Genomic DNA, 20,722 nt, shown 5'->3' on the forward strand with positions numbered 1-20,722 from the left:
ACCAGTGAATTGATCATAAGCACATCTCCAGATGGGCACACCTCTAACCTCCCTAGTTGCACCAAAATGATGATTTGATTATGAGTGAATCTACTGTGGCAAGAGGACGGAATTCCTTTCAATCCTTTCAGACACCTCTTCTTCCTTTCTTCTCACGTTCTTCATCCGTTCAAGGAGATGTGATTTTCTCTGTGAATCCAGCAATCACGGGAATTGTTGAAACCAGCAGCTGTTTACACTTTATCATCAAGGCTCAATATTAGAAATAACGAAGACAGGTTTAAGCATGTGATGCAGTGCGTCTCAATGTGGAGGATATAATCCCAGCTTTTAGCTCTGCTTTGCAAGTATAGTGGGACACCAAACGATCTGTGAGCAATAGCCAAACTGCCTTTTCACCATTCCTTTGCTTTTTTGAATTGAAAAAGCTGAGTATTATTAAAAATAAATAAAGATGTCACAGCCATGTTTGTATTTTGACCTGGTTTTTAGACAATTTCCATTTGTGGTTTTCAATAGGGTTCATAACTCTACTCTCTGATGCATCCAATGGATGAAGCGCTGGATTTCAAACAGTGGGATGAACTAGTACAGTTCACAAATGGCCGCTACAGTAATGTCAAATATCCACAATTAAAACAATGAAAGCATACAAGAACCATCCATGCAACGATATAAGGCTGTCTGACAGCACAACCAGTCTAGGCTAATATTTCTATAGTCATTCAAAAGCACACGTCAATGCCATACGTGAGCCTTTACTGTCATATTGTGGGCACAAACAAAAATACCAGCAACCAGGAGGTTTTGATGTGTAACTGTGCAATTGTTTTCCACCCTACCTGTGGTCGAGCGGATGGTAGAAGTGACGGTGGAAGCCATGGGGGGAATACAGTCATCGTCTTGGGAGTAGCCGGCCTGGATGGCTCTTAAATAGCTGTGACTCCTGGTTCTGAAGCAACCAGGCAAGTCCAAAGCCTCCATGGCCTGGGACTCGACCTCGCTGAACACCGACTCACAGACGGACTCAAACTGGCCATTTATTTCCGTTTCACTCACCTGAGGGGTGAAAACGAAATAAGAATGCTATCTCTGTTGTTGCGTAGGTGACGATAACCTAGATTTAACTGCTGCAGGACAAAAAGAAAATACAAATTGAATCATGGTTTATATTGTTCCCCTAAGAGTTATTGTGAGCTTTTCTCTAAAATTGCTCTGTCATAACATAAAATGATGTTTGGGTGCCTTTGTGCAATCAAAACAAAGTGCCATTGGAATAAAGGCCATGGCGTTAGCAACATATGATTTGTTATTAATGTCAACATCAAAAAACATTGAATGAAAACAAACAAAACGTATTTGAAGATATATGAATGTTTGAGCCGTTCAGGCTTCAGATGCTAATGCCACATCGCAAATTAGAGGAGAAAATGAACGCTGCCACCTCACCTGGCTCACTTGGCTAACGCAACTAGCCTGGCTGAGGGTGCTGACGGCCCGCATGTAGCTCTGGTTCCTGGAGCGAAACTTGGGGGAGTTGTAGTTGGTGGAGGGTTCCAGGGCAATGCTTGGATGCATATTTCTGGTGGTTTGCAAATGGTAGCTCTGACTGAACAGAGAGAGAAATGAGAAGAGAATGGGCAGTGGGAGAACCTTCTTCACACTGAATCTTTAAAGAACGTCAAATTCAATTTAAATGATACACGAGAGATGCATGAATACTGTTCCCAGGTGAAGATGATGGCAAAAAACAAGGTGACCGCCACTGGGGGTAACCATCAGGGGTTATGATATTATGTTTCTGTCCTACCTCCCTTTCTGCTGTTCGTGAATGAAGGGAGATGCGTTTCTGTTGGGCAGAAACATCCAATCAATATATGGAAATGAGGGATGCAAATCAGCAGCTGGTTAGTGAGCAAACACTTCAGGGAGAGCCCAGCTGTCAGGAAGGTTGGGTGTAAGTGCCTCCCCCGTAGTGGAGGAGAACGCTCACTTGAAACCAACCAAAGGTTTTAACTTTAAGCTCACTGGTAAGAAAGAACTACAGTACGCCTCAGTCGGAAGAGGAATACCAAAATGAAGTCATGAAATCTGCCCGCTCTATTTCTCATGACAAACAGGATTGCAGTTTTGAGCTTTTTATAGAGTTAACCCCCCCCCGTGAAACTGCCGGAGCGATTAAAAGTGCTCCTATCTGTCTTATTATGTCATGGAAACGCTGAGTGCTTTTGCAGAGTAACGCTGACCTCCTTTACATCTGGAGCACAAACTTTCAGGGGTCAAGTCTTTCCAATGAGGTAAAAACAAAGAAGTGAGTTCAATTAATGTAATTAATGTCCCAGCATGTTGTAAACCTGCCTTCACTTCACTGCTTTGATGTATAGCTATGAAGCACCTCATGTCTGTATTATGTGTAACGGGGCCTTCTGCTGCACAGGACTGGAGCAGACTGACCCAGGTGACCATTCACTGACTGGTCTAGAGGCTACGCTCTGTGGGACCTCCATATTTGATATGTCAGCAGGGCAGCGGGCCAGCTGGCTCCGACGTCTGACCACGGCAACACGGCAGCAGCAGAGAGAGGGAAGAGAGGCTGTACTCACCTTAGGTCTGCAGCAAAATTGGTGATGTAGTTACGCATGTCACTGTTGATTTTATCCAGGCGGTAAGAGCTGTGGGTGGAAAAGAAAACACAGTTACTGGGTCCCACAAATGGGAGTTGGATGGGTGTGGAGTTAGTGGGCAGCAGGACTGGTGTTTCTGGGGTGGCTTTGCAGTAAAGTGAGCAGAATGTTTACTTCTGAGCTTTCAACAAAGTGCTGGAAACATTAGGAGGATTCCAAATAACCAGCATGGCCCTTCAGATAATGGTTACCTTGGAGGGAGGCTGAGGTGGCAGACAATATTGCCTGGTTAAAAAAAACAGGTTATAAATGATCCAAGGAAATGTGAACTGTTCATTAGATGGCACACAGACAGACAGACAGACAGACAGACAGACGACAGACAGACAGACAGACAGACAGACAGACAGACAGACAGACAGACAGACAGACAGACAGACAGACAGACAGACAGACCCTAATCCTCTTACCTTAACCCTAATCAACACAAGTACATATGCAACCCAGATCTAACTCTAACTTAAACCCAATTCTAATATTAACCTTAAAACTACCTTTAATAATCCCTTAAAAAAGTCTTAATCCTGGCCCGATGGCAAAAAATACATGGGGTACAAACACACACACGCACGCACACACGCACATGCACGCACGCACACACACACACACACACACACACCACACACACACACACACACACAGACACACAGGCACACACGCACACTTCAGTCAGCAGAAATAATGAAGAATTTTAACAAAGCATGTGATGATTAAAAGGAAACACATAAAACATTCAGACATCATAAAAAAACCACACTAATTCCTGATAATTACATTTGGCTAACTGAATTTGAAGAGAACAAAAGAGCAGCTAGCATCCTTCCTCGGTCAGAAACAATCAGAGCATTTTTCTGCTGACAAGATCAGATATAAAGACACAGGCTGAGGAAACTGAAGGATGCTTTATCCACCCTCGCCCGTAGAGATGTTTATTATGGTCGTTTGAGTAAAGGGGGAGGCTCTTTTAAGAATGTGTTCACTCTTAATCAGATCATGCCAGAGCAAATTTCCTCTAATGTTCCAGACCGGTGCTAATGCATTTCCATTGTTGGCAACCATTAAAGGAAAGGAAGATGGGAATCTCACATGTCCTTTCCACGCTGCCAGTGGAACTAGTTTTTTCCTGTGCTTAAAAAATACCCAAACATTTGGAGATGTGCGATCATTTTTTGCTCAATGATTGAGAACAAAGCTGCACAAATTACTATTGTGAGGAATTGTTTAAACAAAAGAGACAACCGTGTAAGAAGAGTTGATGTTAAATATTTTGTCTAAAGACAGGGACATCTCTACAATGAGAGTAAAGCTAATTAAATCATCCCAACAGTTCGAAGGATGGCAAAGAAAATGCAACAAAAAATGGAAAAAATTCACCTTGAGAAAAATGAAATGACCTTAAATGGAAACCTGTGAACAAATTCAAAAGTCAATAAATTAGCTTTATGATGGTCTTACCTGGTCTATTCACCCTGGAAGTAATTTTCATATTAATGTGTGTTTATTTATTTTTTGTCATGTGTTATAAAACAGTACAACACATCTCAAGCTGCCATCCAGTAATACAGCATTTGGAAATGACCCATTGACCCAATGAGAGACTCATGCCTCTTAATTTGGAACATCCTGCGGTTTGAAAGAAAATGGGCGCTTTGTCAATTATAACAAACTAGATTTAAGCTCACCAGCACATGAAATCATTATTATCCCCCATTTTTATTACCAGACATCAGGATTGAAAGCCACATCCATGACATCAGGCAAACAATTACATGGGAGAATAATAAAAGAAAATCTGTGGAAAACGAAGGTCAATAGGAAAACGACATATTTAATTGAACTGGCTGTTAAGGGTCCAAGTATTTAACAATATAATTGCATATTCAACTTCATGCACATGTGCTAATAATATTGTACTGTTACTTTTGCATTGGTATTGTTGTCTTAATATTGCCTTTGCAGCATAAAATGGACTTATTTGTGAACATGTGTGGGAAAACTCAGGTGGATCAGATGGAGCGGGTACACAGCGTTGATTAAGTCCCCAGCTCATTGTAGGTGCAAAGATGCAAAAACTAGTCAAATATAACATTCGTTGACTCAATTTCTTATGGCTAATGATGGAATTTGCCATCAACTGTACGTTGTGTGATTGCCATCATCACTCGTTTATATTTTAAACATATTTAGCTGGGCGAAGGTCATTTGTAAACCCATCAGCACTGCAGTGGCCGGATGTGATGTTGAATTTGTAACAGATGAGTAACCGGAGGATGTGAGGATGATTATTCATTTAAATTGGAACTTTCTTTGTAGCACACATTCTGTTCCATCCCAGCGAGCCCCTGGCTGTGATGTATTCTTTACTGACGCGATGCATAATCAGGCCCTGCTGTCAACCATGGGAGTGACAGAGAGCTTGAAAGACGGAGAGGTGGAGGGAGGTGGCCCGACCCGACATGCTGTTCTCACTTTAACATGATTTGCTTGAGGATGCCGCTGCTGTCAAATGTGTGTTTGGCCCATCTGAATGCCCCCGTGGGATGCTAAATTGCTACAAGAGCAGAGGAAATCCAACCTACGCCGTGTCTGTCTCGAATGCAATCACATCCTTTTCCAACAAGCCCAATGAAGCATAATAGCATGGGAGCGCTCGTGTCAGGTGGCACTCAAATCCTCAGGGCCTCTTACCGTGCATGTGGATGAAGAAGAGCGATGAGGATCCCGGTATGAAGTCGCAGAGATACAAAGAAATAAAAAAAAAGGCTTCTTTCCAGACAAATCATTAAAGAGACTCTTTAGATGATATTAAGTATTTATCTGTTAAGCTCTAATATTCTCTGCTATTTCAACATAGCCCAGTACCAATACTCAGAATGTCCTTAATTGTCCTGTTACATAAGTTGGTCCCTTTATTTCCCCCAAGATGTTTTCCACTTGAATACAAGAGCTGAAATATCTGCAGTTAAACTCCAACAATTATGACGCTGCTAGAGTGAATCCAGGAGCGGATTCTTCATTAATGGCACCCAAAATGCAGTCTAAATTGGCTCAGAGGCAGGCCACACACCCCGATCCATGCTGGTCAATATCTTCCTTTCAGCACAACTCGGCAGAGTCGGCCTAAACCACTGGGAAGGCAATTATTCAGAGCGGCATTAGAGTATAATAACTTGAAATGATGGCCCTTTTCCTGCTGTTGCATGCTCATAAATCATTCATTGTTTGCAGTGATTCAAAAAGGATGGGCAGGGGGAGCTCGGCGAGATAAGGAAAAGAGGAGCAGACCTCACTTTCGTTGCCTCATATTTTATTGCAGGCTATAAGGGAGCTGTGGGAAATGTCAGGGCATCTTATAGGATGTGTTTGTTTGTTCCTGACGGATGTAAACACAAAGGGATGCGTGTAAATGTTGCGTTATCATTAGTGTTGCTCGCGGCTCTTCGTGAGCTTTCAGGGGGAAAATGCCTTTCTGTGTGGGGGAACAGCAATTTCAAATCAACAAAAAAACCTTGGCTGAGCAGCGACAGACTGCATGAGGGAGGGAGAAAGGAAGATATGCCTTTTAGGGATTCATCACCGGTGTTTAGTCAGTGCAGCAAGTCCCTCACTGTGGCGGTGCAGGCTGCAGCTATAGGTCTCGCTCACGTAATGTCTACAATTTGTGACAGATTTAAGCATTTAGGCTTATGGAGGCAGTTAAATGGTAAAACACTCTGCAAGGAGGAGGAAAGGAAAAAGCACTCGGAGCTCCAGCTGAGCCCAGGAACTGAACTGCTCAATAGTCTTTAAGACTAAAATAATATTAAAGCAAACATCGCTGTCAGGGTTTTCCCCCCTTTTGGTACAGCTGCAATTTTAGGAATAATATGTGAAAAAATAAGTTTTTAGCATCAAGCTGGAAACGTGTACGTGTACTGAATGTACTGTTCGACATCCCAGTCCATCCAAAACAACCAGAACGTCACCGCCGATGTTTCACCGGTTATTGCAATGAATGACTTCCACATCTGTTGTGCCCCTTTAAAAGACGAGAAACAGAGCACATTTATCCTTCACTGAGTCCCTCGGCCCCTATAGCTAAAGTTTGCTCCTATTTATACAAGCCTATTTAGGCTGAAACTTTCAGAAACGTTGATCTTTTGCACCAGAGGAGCCACTATTGGCTGGCAGTAACTGCTGTCAGTGTCTGTCTGGGCCTGTGGGGGGAGAGTTTGGATTCCTCTTCCATGCAGCGACTGAACTTTTACAAAAGAAGCAACCAAAGAGCATGTTTATTTGGCTAAATGTATAAAATACCCTGACAATTCAATTGTGAAGCATGTAGTGAGCAGAAAGGCTCTGGGGATGACTTCAGGCAACATGGATAAGTGTTTTAAAGCGTACTTGCGGAATAGCTACTGTTTAGTATCAAACTCTTCAATTAAGAGGCAATAATGTTGTAAAAATATGAGTTTTCTGTTCCTTAAACTCATCTAAACACCAGCAACTCTCTTTTATAAGACTTTAAGGTCAATAACTTCCTCTCTTACTGCTCCTCTTTCATAAATGAGAAAAGAATGCATAAGTTCATGTCTTGAAAGAGCGACTCCTGAATATTTTCCGTACATTTTTAGTATAATAGGCCTGCGAGCGTCACATAATTACTGTTTTCACAGGAACAGAGCTGAGTCCTTTCAACTGCCACACAATGTGCTGATTTGGTTTTTAGGTAAAGTAATAATAGCATTTGAAAACAGCTTTTAGTTCAATTTATGTCATCAAAAACCTTCCAAGAATAATTGGATTATTGGGCCTCTCAGAGTAAAACTAAACAGGTAGATCAATATGAATAAAATATAAAACACACAAAGGAGAAAACTGGTTCTAAAAACTGGTTCCTCCTTTTGGTCTTGCAGATGAGCCTGATCTGGTTCATTACAGAATTCTGTGCGTCTCATTTAAACTACGGTAACTAAACTGTAATGAAATAATCAACGCTGCAATTACACGTTGCGTATTCATGTTTCCTTGTGTCTTGCAGCTTGTCTCATCATGGAAAAATGGCAAAAGAAAAACAAAGACAGGAGCAGCCGTCAGAGGCTGCGATGTACCTCTGTGAGTCCAGGAGATCTCGGGGTCTGATGACAGCCTTGACCAGGGCTTCGGGCCGTACGGACTTCTGAGGCGACGCCTTGGGGCTGGAGTCCGACTCCCCGCTCTCCTCGTCCCCCATGGCTTTAACGTAGCTGCTGCTCCTCATGCGACGACACGGGATCTCGTCATCCTTCCCGTCGCCAGGGTAACCCCCCCAATCATCCTGAGGCACCTGAGGGGGCACAGGAAGGGTTCAGGGTGGTGAGCAACAAGCTCTGCAGCAGGTCCTGTCTCTGAAACTGACCCACAACAGAAACCAAGCCAACTTTTACCCCATAATCTGGGGAATCACCTCGGTCGCTGTACTCCAGATCCTTCTCTGTGGTGCAGCTAAATTTAATAACTGGTTAATAACTCATTAAGTAACACAGCTTTCACAGGTGCTCATTATTTCAGAGTGGTAAAATATTTGGCTAAAACGAGCTCGGTTCAACCCAGGGTTAAGTGTGATTCCTAATGAAAAGAAGCAGACAGGGAACATTTCATGCTCTGAATATCTGAATATCAACAGGTGGTTCAATGCTGAGCGTGGAGTGACAACAGAACACTGTGCACACGTGGGGTGCACACCAAAATCCTCAAGTGAACACCCAAAAAATAGATTCTGTGATTATATATTTCGAGCAGCCGTTATAGTAGGACTGTTATAACACGGACTCTAATGTGCATAACTAAATAGCCTGGTTAAAAATGTGACTCCATCATGTTACAGGCAATTTTACAACACATATGAGTGTTATTAAATGACCATAATTGGGCCCTCTGTCGGAGATTGTGCTGGACCTTATTAGAATCTCTGTCCACTCATGATTTGAAGCGATGATGACCTCCCAGGTGCTCATTACACCCAGCAACTCTGTCCGTATTCACCTCTGACTTGGAGCCTTTGTCCACAGTGTAATCAGGGATCACAGGGATCCTCTGTGGGTCCGACTGTCTGCCACGCTGACGCACATTACGAAGAACTAGAATCAAACAGCCTGGATCTAATTTGATTTTTATTATGGTAAAATGGCGGCTCAGAGCGGAGGGGTGTTTCTTTCTACTCTGGAATTAAGCCTCATAATTTAACATATCTGACCTCACATCCTGAGTCACTGGAAGACTGCAGAGACTTGACCTCAATCCACAATGTGTTTCAGTCTTAATGCGTGTGTTTCTGGCAGACTTTAGCAAACCTGTGTCAGAATTTAAAATCCCACTTTTAATGGAGACCTTAGTGTGATATATTAATATAAATGTCTGATGTTAAATTAGTGTCAGTCAGTGACTAACAGCGTTCACAGGTTCACGGTGATCTGCCCGGCAACAGCTTCACTTTGATAAATGTCAAGAGGAAGCATGTCCAAATGCCACTAATACATCAAACACGTACACCATTTATCATGCAAATGTTATCCACTGGGAAATATTAATTCAAAAGGAATTAAAAAAAACAAAGCCTTGGGAGCATTGCGCTAATGGAGAATAGATTTTTTAAAGTTAACCTGTGACAAGCTGAGCTGATTTCAAAGAGAACCTCCAATTCATCAACAAGCTTTTCATTCTCATCCTCACACAGTATCTTCCCACAGTCACTAATTCCACTAATTTCAGGCATCATCTCATGCCCATGCGTGGTGATAATTCACAGGAAAGTCAAAAAGTTTCTAGCACAACCGGTCAATTATGGCTCTGTTAAAGCCCAGCCCTCAACTCATATGACTTGTGTTGTGGCATTAGTGTGTTGGATTGGGATTATAGTGCGTCATGGCGGGAACACTCGGAGGCAGAGGTCTCCAGGAGGGCAAACTTGCCCCCCTTCTAATAAAAACAGAAGCTAACACACTCAAACCAAAACAGATAAGCACACACAGACAAATACGTGCACACACGCGCTCACACAGTGATAAAGCCATTCATCTCCTCTGAAAAGACAATCATGCACCAGCTACCAAATGCAGTCGATGGGTTAATTAAGTCTTGGAGGGGTTTGATATTTTTAGATGTCTAATTAATGAGCGGAACGCCAGCGGACAGGAACACGCCGCGGTGAGGTTTGTTTAATTTACTTTCACTGATAAACTGGAAAGATTGTGCGGGGTCTCCCTGTGAAGATAAAAACAAGGCTGGCCCGTATTGACCGCGAGCTCTCATGCCATCCCAGCATGCTCGGCGGAGCTGAACTCGTCACCGCGCACGATCACCTTGAACCGAAGTCTCCACAAAGTGGAAGCGCGGGACTCGGAAGTGGGAGTGCGTCGGTGGGCTGGCCGTGCGGTTGCGGAGCGAGGCTAAAACGGCTGTCGTTCCGCGCTTGGCGGGGAGTTCGTTGGCGGTATCGGGCGGGCCCTCTGTGAACACGAGCCGGGGATTGTGGGAGCGCTGTGAAAATTCACAGCTCAAGTGTGAAGAGCTAAATATAAAGTTTCTTCACAATAGCACAACTTTAATTTATTTTGGCCTAATTGGATCTTACATAGTTAGCAAAGGAGTTATAATTTACAGGAGCGTGGCCTTGATGCCTGTTAATGGGAGCTTTTACTGGACGCCTAAACTGGTTGTGACTCTCCCGCTTTGCTTGAGAAGGCATTCGCAAAATGGTTGCCATGCATGTTGCAGCAGGGTCCTGCACACGCTGGTCTATTGTCCTTCATTTCTACGGTCTCTGGTTCTCTGGAGAGCCGCGGGGCTTGTAGCTTGTGTGTTCTGAGTGCTGGGTAGTGGTGCAGGAGCAGCCAGCCAACGCTCCTGCAGTGCAGCAGTGCATTTCATTGATTAACTCTGCAGCCCTGACTGTACGCGGCACCTCTCCCGCTAAAAAGTCGCTGGGTTCCAACGGGGCGAGACGGAGGGGGGACGGCAGGCAGGCCAGAAAGGGGGTCAGAATTTGAGAGAATGGCTGTGGAAGAGCTGGAAGCTGAGTCAAAAAGCTTCAGAAGCGTTTCAGACACAGGCGATGCCACCCACCACTCTTTTCCTCCTACATGATCATGTGTTGCAGCAGACGGCGTTTCTTTTTTCTCCTCTCTCTGTCTGTCTGTCGTTCCCTCCCACCTCACAAGTTGTTATTGGGGGCGGGAAAAAATCAAAACAACCACCAAACCGCCACTGCCGACCTTGTCTTTCACTTTCACACTCTGCCCACGCATGCGGCATTTACCCGTGCTCTCGTCTTCTTTATTCAACACCTTTTTTCAGATGAAGGTTGCGTAGATAGTCGAGACGCTCATTCATAGAAAGAGACAGACGCATCGTAAATAAATGAAAATTAGGAGATATTGGAAATAATTTCGTGTGAATTTTCATTGCTGATGTTTGGATTTTGACAAATGGAGGAAACACTCCAGATTAGTGTGAAGGGCGGAGGGAAGGGAGACAAAAGAATCCTTAAATAGGAATTGAAAGATAGGTGTGGAATTAGAGCCAAGATATTGGAAGTCTAAAGTGAGCAGTTTCTGCAGGGTCACGATATAAGCATTTTAAAAGAATCCAATTTATGATAAAACTGTTGACTGGATGTGCTTCCTTCTGCTTAAACACATCTGACACTCACTGGGCCTCAATGTCAACCATTCAAACAGCATAAACGTATCTGCCTCCACACTTAATTAGATTTTCGCTAATTGGCTGAATAAATGAAGGTCGTTCAAGCTAATTAGCACGTTGAACACGAATTAAATTATTTTTTAAGGGAATCCTCATGGGACCTAGGATGTTTCTGTTCTATAAAATATTGTATTTTATCACATTAATAGTTAGAAAGATCCTCTGCGGTTGATGCCACTGGTTACAGATCTTTCATCAGTACAAGCTCGTAAAAAAAAAATTAAAATGAAAGATTCCTTTTTAGGTTTTACTTCTCAAACATTCGGACGCTATGATGGAGAACAGGCTTGAAAATATCGTAATGTAAAATGTTAACGCAAATGTTAGCAGACGCTTGAGGACAGTTTGGGTGCTACAAAGACTCAGAAATGAGCGATATTTGAGCGGCTGATTGAAGCTACAGCTCTAAAGGCGATGGGGTCTTAGCGGAGCAGCTATGAGGGATACTCCAGACCTCTTAATGAAAATGTGTGTAGGTGGGATTACTGGCACTCTACATCACTGTGCCAGTTTTGTTTTTGCAGCTTTGCACATCCCTCCACCTTTGGCAAGCCAACATGGCGATTAATTGGCTTAATAAATCCCCCTGGAGTGTTCTATCAGCAAAACTATCAAAGACTAATCCTTCCTTTGTACTACAGTATTGAGAGAAAACAGTGCTGCATTCAGGCTGAGATGCTGACTTAATCAGGCCTGAGATTGTCAGCAAGACAGAACCTGAGCTGCCAAGCCGGGCAAAAGTAAGACAGGTTCAGGTACAACATAGGAACGTTTAACTAAAAAGTGTGTTTGGTGTGTGTGTCATCAATCATTTCTCAGTGTGTGATCTAACCGTATGTTACAGGATGTGGTTTACCTGCTAAATCCAGTTTGATCATTACTGCTAGGTAGATCAGACCATAAACCTGGTCTACCTCTAGCCCTCCTACATCCCCTGTGTCAGGAGGCTACCTGTGTTCAACCACACATTTGGGGCATCTGAAGGACTGTTGGTGCACAGACTGGAGGGGACTGTTGCTCCAGGTGATGATGTAGAGGATGTAGGCTGTGGAGTGTCCAACACAGTGGACTGGATCACAGATCACATCAACTTCTGCAGGGACACAACTATCCCAGGTAGGACAGTCCACAGGCTTCCTAACGACAAACTCTAGATCAACAGCGACACCAAGGAGCTCCTGAACAAAAAAAAGAAGGCGTTCAGGGAGGGTAAGAGCAAAAAGCTCAGGGTCACTCAACAAGAGCCGTAGAGGACTGAGGAGACAGAGGCTGATTCTTCATCGGCCTCAGGTGATGAGGGCACACACACACTCCATCAACTGGCCCAGGACCATCTCCAGTTAGCTTATCAGGAGCACATTAGCGTTGGAGACGCAGACGCTCCACAGGGCTCATTTTTACCTAGACGAGGCTACTGGTTACATGAGAGTGATGTTCTCTTACTCTCTCGCTCTAGTGCCTTCAATAACATTAGACTGGATACCACCAGCCCACCAGGACACTGAACTCTAAGTTGTGCAGAGGAGTTCCAGAAATCACCACCAACTCACACACACACACACACACACACACACACACACACACTGCTCCTAAGATCCTGTAGTGGTTTGTTTCCACTGCACATCAAAGTTCTGGAAAATCTATTCAAATCTGACTGACAACATATGGCAGCTGGACCCACAGGGTCTTTTGTAGTCCTTCATCTTCTTATAACATTGCTTAAGCAAATCTCACAAATTTGGTGTATGTCCTACATTTTCTCCACCAGCTGGTCTTCCAGAGACTTGGTGGGTTCCAGGCACTGACTTGAAGGCTGACTGAATTTCTTCCTTGGCGGAGAAGCTCTAAAACCTGGATTTCATTGTCCATCTACATTTCGTAGCTTCTTTTATTGAGCGCCATGTAACAAATGATCAAAACAGAAATATCTGTAAGCTTGTAGAAGTGAAGTGTGTAGAAATTAAATAGTAACAAATAATGCTACAATTTTGTTATGCTGTGCAGTACACTAATAGTTTACTGTGAAGTAACAACATGTACGTAAAAACACAGACGGGTGTTTCCTGTCTTCCCTGATTTCCAAAAATTTGTCATCTTTTATATCAAGTGCAATCACTGCTAATATGGCTCCATCTTTCAAGGTTAATTGATCTCAAATGCACACAAATGTTCTGGTAGTTGATTACCACACACCTGCTGCATGCACTAAGATAAACCCATGGGGAAAGGTCGTTCCGTTTGTCATCTCATTCATTTCAGAAATTACTCATTGCCTCTGTCGTCAAGCAAGGACGCAAACAAGGTGACTAGCACATCATCAAACCATCTGGTGTGTGATAAATAGGAAAAAAACACCAATTATGGACACAGTCAGTACGCTCTACCCAGGCTGTGGGGGATCATGATTCAGCAACCAAGGAAAGCTAGAACTTCTGAATCTGACCCCCTGCTGTGCACTTGTTCCTGACAATTGGATCAACGTCTCAGCTATTGAAGATGAACAACAACAGTAGCAACGGGGAGCAAAGGCAGCCTCAGCCGCGGCTCCTCTCGGCATCCCCGAGCGTGCGTGTCCCCGCGTGTTGTCAACTTTCTCTCCGCCGCTCCTTTAAAGCATCTTCCTGCTCTCTGCGAGGGCATTGATTCTCCTCGGGGGAGAGGAGATGTGTCAGCCTGCATGGATCAGATTGATAATGCAGGTCTAAATTTAGCCCTGCGGCAAGAAAGTGGCTCGCAGGCTATTTTTAGCTGTGTTTATAGTTGAGCTCTACCTGAACTGAATCACCAATTGAAAGTCAGAAAGGGGCAAGACAGACTATAATGTTATTCCCTCACAGTGACGCATCCAGTTGAAATATTAATCTAGGATGCTGATGCTGGTAAAATTGATCATTACTTATGTTCAAAATAAGTCCCCTCAAACATTTTCTATTGATCTAATCATTTACCGGATGGTCTCTGTTGTATGGGTTTACGTAATCTATTGACTTTACATTTAAGACCATCGCTAATCCATACATTACAACATTTGCTCCGAGCACTCAGTCCCAGAGTGTTCTTGCTTGATGTGCTGAAGGGCTCGTTATTTTGGATGCAGGCGGTGCTTCGCTGATGCTGTTAGATATCACATTGTTGTGTAATGAGCCTGCTTTTCATTTCCCTCCTCTGTACCCTTCAGCATGAATACGAAACCCCTGGGAAGCTTTTGTGCGAATGCTGACTGACTCTGAATTGATTCCTGCAACACTGCAGCAACTCCCACTGAGTCGGCGATAGGACGCTGCTAAATGCTAAACATTACAGGAAGATTCTGCATCTTATGCAAAATCGAAGCGACCAAACAGGAAAAAGCGACAGTGAACTCTGACCTTTATTCTTCTATTGTCATCTCTCGTTTCTGATGCAAATCATTTGTGGAATGAATAGATTTTTTTCTGGTGAGCTACTTGCTAACCGTGTCCTTCCAACCACATCACATCATGTATCCGTTCGCAAATCCACAGGTTTAAGTGAACTGAATGCAAACATATACAGATAGTGAGATGCATGAAAGACTCACCTGAAGATAATGACAGGGCCTGAGGTTGGGCTTGAGGTCTGTGGGTGTCATGGGCTTCTCCAGGTTGAGGGAGGACTTCCTGTAGGCCTCTTTGGCTTGGCTGACTGTTAGCGTAGACCAGGAGCTCCTCTTCATGAACTTGCCCTCTGGCGCCATGTTTATGCTCTCGCAGGCCGTGCATTTGACATCGTTGTTACTCTTGGAGGTTTTTAGCGACATGTCCCCGACTAGATGGCCATGCACCGAGTCAGAGTAGCAGTGGCTGATGTGCTCCACTGGATGCCGTGACATGACGCTAGGAGGTCTGTATGTGCTGTCACTGTCCAAGTTGTCATCTGAGCTCCACCAACCTCCCGAGCGCTGCTTACCGCCGCCGTCAGATTTCCTGTCTTTGCTCTTGCTGCGTTTGCTGTGTTTGTGGTGGCCTTGGTGATGGTGATGATGGTGGTGCGAACTGTCACGGTGCGATTCGCTTTTAGTACCATTTATTTTGGAGGAACCTTCAAGGGAGTGCGACTTCGTAAAGAGCTTCTGGACCGAGTGGACTAAGTGGCGGATTCGCCCGGGGCTTTCGTTACGCTGTTCCGTGGATGCGGTCGTGGTCGAGGTGCGTTGGTATTGCAACGTGTGGAAGCCATCTCTGTGCAGCGGCATCTGCTTCTCAAACTGGTCCAAGAGATTAGCGGGGATTCGGTTCATTTTGCTGCTACCACCATGAGTAGAGGAGCCACCATCTTCTCTTGTTTCCCTTCCACCGGAAGTGTTTCCACCACTGTCTCGGGAGGCACTTCCGTAGTGCATGCGGGGGAAAGTGCTACTAGAGATAGAATGATCAGTGGTGGACATGGGCACTGGCATCACCATGCACTCAGAGTGGATGGAGCTCCGTGGAGAGCAGCGGCGGTGGCTGTCAAGAGGGCAGCTCTCAGTGGGGCTGAGAAGGTAGGAGGGGGATCGTACGTTGCCATGATGGAGGTGATGGTCCAGGGAAGGGTTGCATTCAACCAGGCCACAGGAATAGGCTGAGGTGGGAGACGTGAGCTGGAGCTGGGCAGGGCGGCCACCAGAGAGACCCTTCATGTTCCTGGGTGGAGGGGAGTTACTGTCCTCATCGAAATACTGCGAGGGCGACCATGAATACTGCTGGTCTACAAAATATAGAGACAATAATCAGTTGGTTCCAACAGCCAAACATTTCCAAAACATCATCCAAAAAAAGGCAGGTTTTCATATCAAACGCACCAATTTGCTGCAAAGAAAAAGGAGACCGCTATCATACACTTGTCTAACCCTATCTGTGATTTCATAAGGCAGAATAAAGGAAAGAAAGAGGCAATGGAAGAAACAATAAGGCAGCTGACAGGTCGGAGCTTGTGCCGCCATTTATCCCATGCAAAGTGAAATAATAGCCCATCACTCTGTGGCGCTGGCGCCATCCGTCAAAGCCCAGAGGAAGGAGGCCTGTGAGGCGTCCTTGGGAGATGATCACCAAATGTGCACACTCTCATTTTCATTTCGCTGGCCACAAAGCCTGAGATTAAAACCTAATTCTGCATGATTGGTCACAAAGGCCAGACATCCCGGGATCCAATTCCATTGTATTTAACTCAATCAGATGGCATGTTTATTTTTATACTTTGCCACCTGCGGACACGGCTGGAGTCACGCCGTTGAGATGGAGGTCAGCACTGCTTATATTAGGGAATCAGCCACAGGTGGATCCCAAAAGGTTTCTGCTCCCATTGCCATCCCAAAATGTGCATAATCAAAGCGACTCTCCTGGTAGACACAATCCTCTCTTCACTTTTGTGGCTCATTTCTCTAGAGAGCTGCATGCTGTTGGAGGGGAAGATCTCCTGGGTCATATTTCAGAGTGATGCTCGGGTCACTGTGGTGCAGGAAATAAAATCCACCCATGTAAGCCTGCAGTGATACATCTAATAAACTGATGCACTTTGACTCTGTCAGTAACCCTGTAAAAATGAGGAGTGGTTGGAGAAGCTTGTGTGGGACACGTAGAAGAAGGGGAGATTTAGGTCACTTATCACTACACCATTAAGAACGTCTTGAAATATTATCTAAAATATAAGGCTGGCATCTTAAGTGAATACCATAGGGTTTAAGGCACTCATATAGGTATTCTGCTGAGCCAAGATGTAAGAAGAGATGAGTGCAAATGTCAGCAGAACACCTTAACCTTGTGGCCTCTTCTGCTACTCCGGAGTTTTGATTCGGAGAACAATATGGTCTACACTCCCACAATGCTTTGCACAGAACAGCAGATCTGTGTGTTCCACAGCTTTGCCAATACATCAGCACAATCATCGATCTTTCCCGGACGCTTGCAGTAAACCTTTCCCTCATTTTTCGCACTTTGTCTCTACCTATGAGCGCAACACACAGTCGAGAAAATGGCTCATTCATCTGAAGCCCGCGGACGCAACCCTTTGAAAAGTCTTTAAATGCCATCAAATATTTTCACAACATGATGCCAGCACATTCTTCCAGCGGTTTCTCTGATAGATTGAGGATTTGTCAATAGCTCTGAAGGTTTTCAAACACATGAATAAAAATGCTGTATATGAGTCACGACTATAGGTTAAACCTCCTCTAATTTTAAGGCAAACAAATTTAGGTGCGTTTTAATGAGGTCTAAGATCTCAACCCCTGAGGTGCAGTCTGGCTCTTCTTTTGCTGTCGTCCTCCAGCTGTCCAGAGCAAAACTAATTCTCCTTGTTTACCAGATGTGTGCGAGGCAGATGGAAAATCAAATCTCAGCACATGCATGATTTAAAATACCAGCAAAGCGTCTTTGAAGAATCTATTTATCTATTCAGTGATTTGCAGCATCAAAATATATAATCGGAGAGCTCAAAGAGAAAAGGCTGAATCAGGTGAATTTGGCCTGAGTCAGCCTGGAATTTGCTAACGCCCCCAGCCGCAGAATGACTGGGCGTTATCGATTATGATATCGACACAACATTTCTGTCACAACTTTCTCGGGGAGCCTTTCCCTCGCTGTTCCCTGCGGTGCCTCTGTGAGCAGAAGTGACAGGAAAAATCTGACGTTTCCTTTGATTACACAACAGGTGAGACACTCATCTGCCCTTCATCTCTTTTCACTTCATCCTCCCCTGATGGTGAGTCTAAGAAAGAAGTTGAGAACACACACACACAAACACACAGTGAAGGTTATTTCATATTAATATGGAGGAGAGAAAAGGGAAGTCTCCGGTGACGGCGTGTCCTTCTGGCAGTGCTCTGCAGGCAGGGAGACAGGGAGGGGGCTTGGGTTTGCACTGATACAGCACCTGCCATCGCATTATTAGCCCTCTTGCAAGGGTGCCAACTCTGTAAGGACTGATGCAGAAAGTAGGAGACTTAACTTTTTGCACAACAGTAAACACTCCTGCAGACAAGAGTAAAGGATGGCGACACTTGTGTCGTCCTCAGAACTTCAGTGGGGCAACCAAATGTCCCCAATCACACTAACAAACCCCATCGTGTTGATCCGTGATCATCTGAGGCGAGGTGCGGAGGGACGGGGAGGAGAGTCCGAAGGATGAGGCTCATTTATTAAGCACTTCTGTTTGGTAAGTAAAGGTCGTTTTGCTCCTCTTAACACATTAGCATTTAAATAGCGTTATATCTGCGCTGACAGCTCCTTCTCTTCCACCGACTCTCACCCTAACTGGAGCTGAAGACAAAATTGAAAGATAATAAAGAGCTGGACAAAAGTGAGAAATCAAAGGCGTGTGACCTTCAGTCCGCCTAGAAGAGCGTCAGCACCATTGCTAAAGAATTCTGATGTCTTTGAAGGCAGAATCTGTCATTTAGGCATCAACCGCCCCATGTGTCCAAATACTTACTGGGCTGGTAGATATGGGAGACAAGAAGAACAATTACATTTCTTTTAAGACTGATAGATTTCACTCAATTTGCTCTGTCATAAGATCGAACATGATCCATATAATGAGGAAAAGGCATGCGTTTCACTGGATTTGATGATATAAAACAAAACCAACCAACCTGACAGCATCATGTTTTTTAACTTCCACGTGCTACTTTATTAGTATGATGACATGTATCATGACCAAATTATAGACAATATCATGGCTAAGGGTGCCTTTTTTCTACAGTTCACCAATGAGGAGCCATCATAAGCAGGACAGGGGAGGTCAGGTACGGAAAGGTCAGAGGTCAGGTGTTGCACCAGATTGTGGTTCCAAGCATGGCCACAAGAGGGCATTTTAAAAAAGAACCGTAGCTTGCAAAAGAAATAAATTAGTTTTTAGCAGCTCAGTTGATTCTACAGTGGAGAAAGTTGTTTCACAATAACAATGATAAATGTGGTAAAAATCGTATGTGGCCACAATTAAGAAGGAACTAAAAAACCTCCACCATACAGAGCAGCACAACTGTATAGAACAGCCATGTGGGTTGCCCCCCTTCATATTTGATATTTCTCTCTGGGGGGAAAAAAAGTACAACTGAAAAATAAAGAGAGAAAGAAAAAAAGTGAAATCCTGTTCTGAACTCTGGGGTCACATCTATAATGGTCTAAACTACTGCACGGGCGAGAGAGGAACTGGACAAAGTATGAAATCTGTCAGCTTTGCAACTCCCATGACATCCGCCATAGCAGCTCCAATAAAAAAAGCAGTCAGCAGCTTACAGCTCTGCCAGATTTCCTGCTTACTTATCCAAGTGAGTGACAGGGCGGGCTGATTCACGTCGACTGTGGGAAACTGCGGTTCAAAAACAAACTGGAGCCGCTTCTGACCTGCAGCAGCGGATCCAATCACTTATTGTGTCGGCTATTTCATGTCAGAGCAGACGAGCGGTGGCTTTAGCTCAGGCGGCAGCGTGGTCGCTCTGGTGATACGAAGGCCTCGGGCTCTAGGCTGCGGCAAAAATGCGGATGCAAATGTGGAAACGTGTCGACGTGACTCATTATGACAGCTGATCTGAACTGAAAGGGGGGCTTTGTGATTTACAGAGGACTCGCTTGACATAAAACGTCTGTATCGTAAAAGTGATTTACATTACACAGAAAGACCAACAGGCTATGCATTAAATCCGGAGAGGCTCTAGGTTTTCTGATGCGTTCGGATTCCAGCGTCAGAGAAGAAGAACGTATTACACAATAAAGACAAATCTGCCTTTAACTGCTAATCACAGATGGCAGCTGGAAATGTGTTGTCACGCAAGCTTTTATTTCAAAAGTATCCAAGCAAACGCATCATTATGTTAAGCGACACATCGATAATAAACTGCATGTAAATATTCAAGACGATGCAGTGGTGGTGGGGGGGTGGGGGGGTATTTGATTTAGTTTTTATTGGTAAACTGGCCACACGAAGGTGAAACGTTATGATGCGACGATAAATCTGTCGCAGGAAAGCTCAAGGACTTGATCGCTGAGGTAAAGCTGTGAGTTTCACTTTTACTTGATAACATTTATTCTGTTTTATTTCGCGTTAAAGAGTCAGTGCAGGATCCAGCCGTTTGCCTTGATACCTTCTGCTAAAGTGGCTGCGGTGGAACCAGGACGGCTTTTGCAAAGATGCCAGTATTTGTTTGGAAACGCCTCCAGAAGTTGTGATTTATCAAAAATTGACTCCACAGATGGCTTTCAACAAATGCGATAAATTAAAATTAGATCATGGTGAGAACAAATGTCACTGACTTTATTTCATGAAAATCCAACTTCCATGGATTTCAGTCCCCATTCAATGACAACTTCAGGTTTGTACCG

At 44.3% G+C, this 20,722-nt stretch overlaps 1 protein-coding gene across 6 annotated transcripts in view; it reads right to left on the reverse strand.

The window, feature by feature from the left end:
- dlgap2a (discs, large (Drosophila) homolog-associated protein 2a) overlaps positions 1-20,722 on the reverse strand; it is a 100,419-nt gene that overhangs the window by 18,710 nt on the left and 60,987 nt on the right. For 5 of the 6 annotated variants that reach the window (XM_057058790.1, XM_057058786.1, XM_057058784.1 and 2 more), the window contains 6 exons: positions 14,965-16,112; positions 7,775-7,989; positions 2,604-2,672; positions 1,811-1,849; positions 1,445-1,609; positions 843-1,054 (listed from right to left, as the gene is read on the reverse strand). In XM_057058790.1, coding sequence (XP_056914770.1) covers positions 843-1,054; positions 1,445-1,609; positions 1,811-1,849; positions 2,604-2,672; positions 7,775-7,989; positions 14,965-16,112 — 1,848 coding nt within the window. The remainder of the gene's footprint in view (positions 1-842; positions 1,055-1,444; positions 1,610-1,810; positions 1,850-2,603; positions 2,673-7,774; positions 7,990-14,964; positions 16,113-20,722) is intronic. The other variant, XM_057058785.1, reaches the window with a different exon arrangement.

This window comes from Takifugu flavidus, chromosome 16 (assembly GCF_003711565.1).
Source record: "Takifugu flavidus isolate HTHZ2018 chromosome 16, ASM371156v2, whole genome shotgun sequence".
NCBI classification, from domain to species: Eukaryota; Metazoa; Chordata; class Actinopteri; order Tetraodontiformes; family Tetraodontidae; genus Takifugu; species Takifugu flavidus.